The sequence below is a fragment of the Belonocnema kinseyi genome, chromosome 9 (genome assembly GCF_010883055.1).
Source record: "Belonocnema kinseyi isolate 2016_QV_RU_SX_M_011 chromosome 9, B_treatae_v1, whole genome shotgun sequence".
In the NCBI taxonomy this organism is placed as follows: Eukaryota; Metazoa; Arthropoda; class Insecta; order Hymenoptera; family Cynipidae; genus Belonocnema; species Belonocnema kinseyi.
The window spans coordinates 73647888-73657664 of NC_046665.1; the positions used below are offsets into that span (position 1 = coordinate 73647888).

A 9777-nucleotide genomic window follows, 5' to 3' on the forward strand; every position below is an offset into this window, starting at 1 on the left:
TTTTAAACAATCTCGTTGAAAATTCGTACTTTTTTGTGTAGAAAATTAATATTTTGGTAATAAAAATTAAACTATTGTACAAAATATTCATTTCTTTAAAAATTGGTAAATCTATTGAACATGCAACAAGTTAAAAAACCATTTGTTTGTTGCTGATTTTTTTTAATCATTAAAAGGTTCAAAGTGAGCAAAGAAATGTTCTTGAGATTCATAAGAAAAATTAAATAAATTTATTCTTGAAAAATGAATACTAAGAGAAAATTTAAGAAGATGTAAAAACATTTGAAATTATTTCCGAAAATTTCAAAAAAGAATATAAAATATTTTAAAGCAACATTTTTTATGTTATTTTTTTCATATTTTTTTGATATATTTATAAAATATAACAACTGTCATGTTAATCAAATCTGTGCAGATAATTAAGATATCGAAATTGTATTATATTTCCCATTTCATGTGTAATCAAATTTTCAGAATAATTACCAATATTATTTTGTTTAACTATAATAAGGGAACGTCGACAAATTACGTAAGGGCCTTTTTACACATTTTCGACTCCCCCCTCCCTTCACGTAAGATACCATAAGATTTTCGTGAACCCCCCCCCCCCATCTGACGTAATAATTTTTGATATTAAATAGGTCGTTATGGACTTTCAACACTACATTTATTAGTAAATTTATGAACATTATACATAAAGCTATATAGTTCATGAAAGCATTCGAAATGAATATAAATATTTATACATCGCAACATAAAAAGTCGTACGTTTAAAACATAAAAATATAAGTAAGAAAAAAACTACATCAGTCAAGTCTATTTTACAACACGCTACAGACTTAAAAAGTGACAGTCTACATCGGCGCGGCGGCGATCTCGGCTGTCAACACTGCGCACCGAGCCACGACGTAAGAATCTTTTGCTCGTCCGATAATACTTGCGTGTCTTTTGTTGTTGTTTGCTATTATTTTACTTTTGATCGTTTTTACGCATTAATATCGATTGCTTATAAAAAATTAGACTAATTTATTCATTAAGTTTTACTAATCAATAAATTTTAGATTTATTGGACCATATTTAGTTTTCATTATTTGATTACGTAAGAATTGTCTTTTTTCCTCCCACCCAAACGTAACAAATCGTAAGAAAATTGTGTAACCCGCCCTCCTCCCCTCTGAAACCTTACGTAATTTGTGGACGGCCCCTAAGATATCACCATGCGTAAAATTACACATAGGAAAACCTAATGTTAAATGTGTTTATTCGTGATTTTATTAAGAGAGGATTTTATCATTAAAACGGCGAAAAACCCGGGAAATAATTAATTTTCATTTAAATTTATAATGTAAGCATCATTATTAACAAAAGGATTCATGACTTGAAGGGTAAATAAAGCATGATGCCATTCTCAAGCAAAGGAAATATTAATAACTTGAAAAATAGAGCAGTTGCTTTTCTCGATTCTTTCCCTATTTTTATTGAAAGGTTATTCTTAGCACGACAGGCGGAAAAAATATTGTTTTATAACCGAAGAAGAATATTGGAAAGGCGTTTTCGCTCGTGCCATTTTCAATCGGGAATTTTAATCTGCACGCTGACCATAGACGAGTTTAAGCACAGAGTAGGAAGCCTCTTCGCACAGGCGAGAGACCTCATGTAGCATCAATTCCCCCAGAAAAATAAATCGTACGAAAAAACAGAAACTAGACTGGAAAATTATTGCTAGCACACACTCTCGAATCCAATGCTGAAGTGAAACAATTGTTTGTCAGTTGCACGAAAAAAACCCGAACCTATTGGCTGATGAATGAACCTGTCCCATTGATAGATATCCGATACTTTACAAGATACTCTCCCTTGATTTTTATTTTGCAACAATTCGATTGATTGTTTAACATTACATGTATAGAAAAATCATAAATTAAAGAATGAGGAAGAAAGAGAGTCAAAGAAGACATTCTACGTATCATCGAAAATGTCATTTATTTACATAAAAATGATGTACAAAAATTATTATATCACATTTAGTGCTGTATCACATGTTAAACATAAATCTTATTTATGAAATTTTTAGCTCAAGAAAAAACAATTGAACTGCAAAATTCAATTAACACTTATCGGCCTTAACTATTTACTTCTATCAATATTAATCACTTCTTTAATCAAATGATTAAATCAGTTTACTTGGATCTGTTGTGATGATAATTGTTTCTTAAGACTCACATATCTACTCCAGTATTCATATTCAGTGAAATCAATACATAAATTTGATATATGCTTAGCATACATAAATATACCAATATATCAATATGACTTTAACGAATATTAGTAGTGACTCTATTTATTGCATGTCCATAACTCGCATTAATTCATATGATTAATTATCCGTAGTTAGTGGCATCAAGTGGATAAATTTAGCGAACATCTATTTTTGTAGTAACAAAACAAAAAAATGATTTCTGAACATTAGTGAAATACTAATTATACTACCTGAGATTTGTTCCATTCATTTCCCAATAAATTACATGAGTCAAAAACAAATACCAATTTATAAAAAAAATTTTATATTAGAACCAAAATGTTTGACAATTCTCATCGTGATGTTTGTACATGCAAACATACGTTTTTTTACAAATTTATTTAACAGGACCGACAGCAAAAGGAGCATCTTCCCTTGTTTCAAGATAGAATTTTCCCGTTGCGTGTAATATCCTTAAATTCCTTAAGGTCTGTTTTGGGTCTCCCATCAAAGCCACTTCTCCTTTGCACTTTCTTTTCTTGTAGGATTCATAGTCCTCACACTTTTTTCCATAAAAACCTGCTTTACTTATGATTGATTCTGCAAAAAATTTGAAAGCACGAGCGTGGGAACAAGCACCAGTTATGTCCACCTTGCAGCCAAGTTGAAAAGACCCACCATTTGGATAAAAATCTGTGTGCCCAATTTCATTTTTATATCCTAGAAGGCCTGCATTTGTGTGGATAATTTCGACATAAGACGCTGATGCTGATGATATTCGTGAACTTTCTGTAGCTGTCGCAAAAAGGGGTAGTGCAGGATCCAACCCTGAAATTGTAAAATAATTTATTGATTTTTAATCAATTAGAAAAGCAAGTACGCGCGTCACTCTCGCAATTATTATTTTCTTTGTGTTGCAAAATTTTAAATTTAAAATATATGATTTTTTTGTAATTTAATATATCTAATGCCTGAAATAATGGAAAAGAAAAGCAAGGAGATATTTTTTGATGATAAAAATTTATATTTGAAATGACGAATCTTCAATGAAACGAATGCATTTTTATAAAAATAGTTCAACTTTCCACCAAGTGGTTGAATTTTCAGCGCAAAAATTAATTTTCTACAACAAAAATGTAATATTAGGTACTTTGATTGAAAAAGTTTAGAATTTTAAATTATGAATACTTTAATTTAACCAAACAAACATGTGCAGAAATCGCCAGATGTCGAACTTGTACCGATCTGGTCTCGATCAGAATTCCAGATCTGGCCCCAATCAGTAGAAATATGTGGCCCATACTTGGACCAGACCGGGCCAGTTTATAATATATTATATCAATTATGTCTTGGAAATGCCTAAGGCGAGTACGCCACGAGTTCGGAGGAACCGAGCACTCGAAACCTGAGTGAGGGACACGAATGTAAGTAATTACGCTCTGCGGCTCATTGAAACCTAACCTCAAATAAATTAATAATAAATTAAATTGTCTCCTTTAAATAAATATAAATGAAGTGATTATAGATGGCAATTTATGTGTTTCGGAAGTTAATATTTTTCAACCCGTTCAATGTATGAATTTGGAAATTTAATCTTGCATGCGTCGAACTCAGCATCTCATTGTTTGCTATTCGCGCGCAGTTTAAAATTCTATAAAATATATACATTTTTTTATTATAAATAATAGCATACAATCTTATAAGAATGTCCATTAGCTCAAAATTAATGAATCGTAATAAAAATAAAAATAAATTAAATGCATCTTTTGTAAATAATATGTTAAATAACCAGACATATATTATTAAAAAATTTTTATTTCTTATGAAAGTATTTTTGTCTACATTGCTTGTTAGAGAATTTAAAAAAATAAAGCGATCCTAATAATTGATAGATTAATATTCTGGCGAAAAAATTATATACAAATATCTTTCCGAATTTTTCAAGAAGTAAGACAATTGACAGAAAATTGAATTTATTTAAATAAAAATGTTGATAAACCGTAATTTATAGGTCATTTTCCAATAATTTTCGTTTTCAACTGACAACAGAAAATTTTTTGTAAACATTCGAAAAGATCAAGTTGCAGGGAAACTTTACGTTAAAAAATTAAGCTATCATTTTTTAGGATTGTGTTTATCTAAATTTGCTAAGAAGTGCTATGACAAAATATTTTTTTTTTGCAAGGAATAAAAATTTCTGAATAAAATATTTCTGGCTAATTTAACATTTTTTCATTAAAAAACAACCTTTTTCTGGCCACTTAGAGCATCTACAATAATCTTACGTTTATCAAAAGTATAATTAAATTTTTTCCTGAAAACAGTACTTTACGTGCCCGTACGTGCTGTTACTTGTACTATATATGAAACTACGGATGCGCTAAGAAACATACCGGGCCCGATACGGCCCGGTCTGCCCCGTTCGGGGCCAGAACGAAATTTCTGCACGGGAAGTAGTTGAATCCTCAACACAAAAAGAATCATTTATAAGCAAACAGTTGCATTTTTAACTAAAAATAGGAAATTTATACCAAAAAGATTAATTTTTTACTGAAAAAGGCGAATTTTCAAGCAATTAGTTGTATTTTTAAACAAAAAAAGATCAATTTTAAACTAGATGTGAAATGGTTAGATTTTCAGACAGGAAAAATTTTCTACAAAAGAAATGAATTTTTGACTAAAAAGATTAATCTTCAATTTAAAAAATGAATTTTTAATAAAGTGGTTGACTGTTCAACTAAATAGGAAACATTTTCAACAATAAATGGAATAAATACATTTTTAGTTAAATAAATAATTTTAATACAAAAAAAAGACATTGATTTATCAACAAAAAAATTTAATTTTAAATAAAAAAAGTTAAATTCAACCAAGCAAAAATTAATTTTAATAAAATAGTTAGATGTTTAACCAAAAAATATAAATTATAAACCAAATAGTTGAATCTTGAACGAAAAAGATCAATTTTAAGTTGTTCAATTTTTAACCAAATTCTTGAATTTTAACCAATAAAAGTAGAATTATCATCGAAAGGTTTTTCGTGAAGGTTTTTTCATATTCATAATTCGAAAAAATGAGTTTCCAACCTTTCAAGATGATATTTCAAGTAGGCAGTTAAATTTTCAACTAAAATCATTAATCTTGAAAACAAAGAATTTTTAACATAGTAGTTTAACTTTCAATTAATTAGTTTAAATTACAAGCGACAAATATTTTTTTTAGAAAAAACTAACGAATTCAACCAATAAATTTAAATTTTCAACCAAATAGTTGCCTTTTTTATTTGAAATAAACAATATTTTTTTATGTCTTATCAGTCCCAATTTTGTAAATAATTTAAATTGCTCACCAACGACATAGTTTACGGTGTTGTTTGAAAAATACCCAGCTAATCCCATTACATGAGCTCCAAGGGAATGTCCTACAAGGGTTGTTTTTGTAGGGTCCATTCCCTTTGTCTCGAGGAAGTCGATCATGGCAGCTACAAAACGGCCAACTTTTTTCACTAGCATACTAGCTGAAATGTATTCACCTATCGCTATTTCACTCCAATCGACTACAATCACGTTGTAATCGTCATGCTGCAAGTACGCTAAAATAATATTAAGTCATTATTTATTTATCTTATCAATTTTAATAATCTACCCAAGTTTACATTTAATCAACGGCAAATTGACTTGCGTAATATAATCAATCCAAGTTATTATACCTTCATCACAAAAATGAAAAAACACTTAAATTAAAAATTCTCACCTTTCCGAATAAGGGTACAAGCTGGACTCGAGTAGCTGTTCATCCATCCGTGGGTTATAAATTTAGTTGGCCTCTTAGGATCAAAATTACTTTTTGAAAATGTAAAGTCATCATTAATATACAACGATTGATATCCTTCTTTAATCTCTCTGGTATATAGTTTAAAGAAAACACTATCATCTAAATTCTGGCTTACGTCTAGGCCTCTAGTGACGATGAGAGTTTCATTAAGAGTGGCTTGAACAAGATTTTCTTTATCGTCGTAGAACCAAACACCTTTGCCTCTGAACATTTTAATATCTTCCTCCTCGAATCTTAATTTATCAACATTTTTGTCATCCTTGGATCGTCTGATCACGTTTGAGTTGGCTGTAATTTAAAATGATGCAAGATTAAGACAACAATCGGGAATGTCGCACAATTTCTTATCAGGAGGGTGATTAGTTAAGGGATGCTCCAAATGCAATCGCGTAACCAGCAAAATTATATATTAAAATATATAAAAATAAAATATATAAAATAAACCCACTTCTGACCAAGAATTTATGGTATATTTTCTTTCAATATTCTGAAAATCAAAATTGTTCGTTACTTCCGTATTTCTAATCTTATCTTTTTGAAACTTCAAACACTCATTTTCCAGAATTAATTTGAATTTTAAACAGTAAATTGTAAAAATCCGAAAGTTGCTTTGGTCCTCGAGTGCAGTCTCATTGTGGTTACGCGATTTCGTTGACACATTTCTCCAATAATTTTTTCACTTCACACTTTCCACTTTAAATTTATTACATTTTATAAAAATTTCTTATTTCATGAATCAGAAAAAACGTATGATATTAAATTAATTGAAAACATAAACTTTGTTCAGTGGCTTTTTCTCGTTGCACTATAAAATAAACTTAATACTCGGAAATGCAGTGCCTTTTTTATATTTTTGGAATAAACTTCAAGTGAAGATATAACAAATATGTTTTTCCTGGAACTTTTGTCAAAGCATTTTGAGTTCTTTTTTGTTTCTTTCGAAACTCACCGACTGTCGTCAAAGTGAGTAGAAGACCAGCAAGTCCAATGACTCTCATGTTGCTGTCGCAGGTATACTGACCAAATTCAATTCGCACGCGCTTATAAAAGTACCAGATATCGAGATAAGAATTTATTTGCATACCTCCTTTAAAGATATCAGTTTTTCAAATTTATTTTTAATTCCCTCTTGATTTATCTTTTAAAGATATAAATGTCTATCCCCATCAAATTGTATTTATCTGAACCCCATAAAAAACTATCGATAAGGGGCAACTTCAACAGCAGATATTTTCCACTTTTATCAAATAACTTAATGTTTACAATGCAAAAAGAATGTAATAAATGTAAATCAGAAAGTATGTATTAATTATACTCCCGATATTAAAGGAGTAAAAAAATATTTTATAGAATTTCGCTACGATTTGTCTTGCTCTTTGAACTTGAGAATTCCAATTTATTTTAAATTTATTTTATTTCTTCATTTCTAATTTATAATAATTATATCTATCATCTATGATGATTGCGCTTGTAATTATGAGGCTACAAAAAGATGAACATTAAAAAAATAAATGGACTTTTACAGATTTTTCTAAAATATTGTTCTTAGTCTTATTTATTAAAAATGGGGTTTATTTTCTCAAAGAATAAAAATGATTCGAATACAAATTCCTGCGAAAATATTTTTTCGAGGTTACATTTTTTACGTGAAACATAATTTTTCCCTCATTATTCTGAATAAATTACTTCCTCAAAATATTAATTAAGAAAATGTAACATAGAATAAGATATTTAATTTATTATTTCTAATTGAACCATTTGATCTTCAAATATAAATTATTTCTGCATGAAGCACCTTTTTATATTTCAATTTCCATTAGCATTCTTATAAATGACTTTTAAGTAAACAGTCTATAAAGTACATTAAATTTACTTTTGTAATATTATAACTTTAGTTTCATTTTTTACACGTATCACGCGATATATGTAAAAAACAAATAATGTATCATGACGGGAAGTCCGCGATTGCTAATGCCCTATTTAAATAAAATAAAAATATTTATTTATGCAAATATTTTCTAGATAAATATGGGGACGATTAAAAGTAGAAAGTCCAAATATCACTTTGGTATAATTCGAAATACAAATCTTCATAAATCTCACGCTGATCTGCAACAAAAATTTCCTTTACTTTGTAAGATTTACCCGTCAGATTGGTTTTAGTGCGAAAAAGTTCAGCTTCACCTACTTAAATATTACTTACAAGAAAAATAGTTTTTTCTATGTGACAGTATTATTAATATTTTGTTAAATATTTCTAAACTAATAGTTTTAAAATGTATCTAACAAGCTTTAATCTCATCAATTATAATATTGAAAAAACAACGTACATCATTATAATTGATCAGCAAAAAATACACATGTACCTATAATATAAGATTAAGATAGGCTTGGTTGAATGCGGCGTAGTTAAAATCAATTCACTGCGAAGTTAAAAATCCGCTTGAAATTGGGCAAAATTAAGTTAAAACCAGTAATCCAATACTATGTCATATAAGTCAATGTGTTAGATATTTTATCAAACTTGTACCAATAATCACAAATGAATAATCGGACATATAATCAATAATTTTACAAGACAAGTTGAAGCTTTTCTAAGGAAATAGATTTTGTACTGATATATAACGATCTTGAGGTTTTTTATATATACGGATTTCCATTAAAATCATCTCTGAAATACCTTTAAACTACTTATTATCAGACTTAGTTTTTTAGTTTGTTTAAAAAGCGCAAAATATTAATTTACGAAGTGTCTATAATAGAAAACTACGGAGACTTAAGCAATATATTTTTTTAAAGACAAGAAATGATTGTTTATTTACGAGTTATACTTGCACTTATTATCATAAAATAACATTGTTTTATCACATTGCACTTCGCAGCAGACTCTCTTTATATTAAAAAACACCACTTTTGCAAGCTTCGCTGAAGAAAACAAACAAAAAATATGCTTAAAAAAATGCTTGGTCTCAAAAACTGGCTTAGCCTGCATTAAACTGATAGAATGCCTGTTTTACATAAGTAGAAACTTTTAAAAAGTTTAGAAAAAATACAAAAGGTGGGATTTTCCTGAAAATCTTCTTTTCATGTTTTCAAAATACGACCAAAAAATTTTTTCTGGAAAGGCTCACTTCTTTAAGTTTTATGAGAGCTTAAATATTTTTTAAGACAGAAAATGCTTTTCTATAATAAATGTAATTTTTTCTCGTAAACAATATAAGATATTACAAAAGAGCAAGAGGTATTTTGTGTAGAAATTTTTTAGAAGTTTTAATTATTATGTGAAAATTTTGTGTACCTTTCGTTGTATTCGAGTAGAATGCAAAAACTCGATTTTTTTAAATAATTTTTTTTCAACTTAAGTAAGTGGTATAACAAGAACGATACTAAAGATATAAGTAGTACATATTAACAATCTGTCACTACGAAAATAAAAAAGCTAAAAAGTGTGGTTTTTGAGTCAATAGACTTTCAATAGTTTTAGAAAAATAGACGCTACATTAAAAATTTGTTGACATAAATTGAAAGAGCAAGAATGCTCACATTAAATAATCGCCAATACAAAAAATAAATAAATAACAATTTTCCAAAATTCGCTTATTCCGAAAATACCTCATTTTGAAAAAAAATCCATCAATATTTTTGCGAATTTGCACGTAACCTTCGAATTAGTGTAATAAAAAGCAAAAGAAATTTTTTTTGAA

The 9777-nt window shown here is 28.6% G+C and overlaps 1 protein-coding gene across 1 annotated transcript; it reads right to left on the reverse strand.

Annotated features, from left to right (window-relative positions):
- Nucleotides 1–2023: 2023 nt before the first annotated feature.
- Nucleotides 2024–7073, reverse strand: LOC117179827 (inactive pancreatic lipase-related protein 1-like). Its single transcript, XM_033371964.1, has 4 exons — nucleotides 7023–7073; nucleotides 5993–6361; nucleotides 5589–5831; nucleotides 2024–3067 (listed from the first exon to the last, which is right to left on the reverse strand). The coding sequence occupies exons 1-4, from the start codon at nucleotides 7069–7071 to the stop codon at nucleotides 2637–2639; spliced, it is 1092 nt and encodes a 363-aa protein (XP_033227855.1). The 5' UTR covers nucleotides 7072–7073; the 3' UTR covers nucleotides 2024–2636.
- Between the last annotated feature and the right edge of the window lie 2704 nt (nucleotides 7074–9777).

What these genes read in the sequence shown, in the direction of transcription:
- LOC117179827 (XM_033371964.1), bottom strand. Translation starts at nt 7,071, where the DNA reads ATGAGAGTCATTGGACTTGCTGGTCTTCTACTCACTTTGACGACAGTC. An exon ending in ACTCACTTTGACGACAGTCG is followed by an intron (nt 6,362 to 7,022) that starts GTGAGTTTCGAA and finishes TTTAAATTACAG; the next exon opens with CCAACTCAAACGTGATCAGA. An exon ending in CACCGTAAACTATGTCGTTG is followed by an intron (nt 3,068 to 5,588) that starts GTGAGCAATTTA and finishes TTACAATTTCAG; the next exon opens with GGTTGGATCCTGCACTACCC.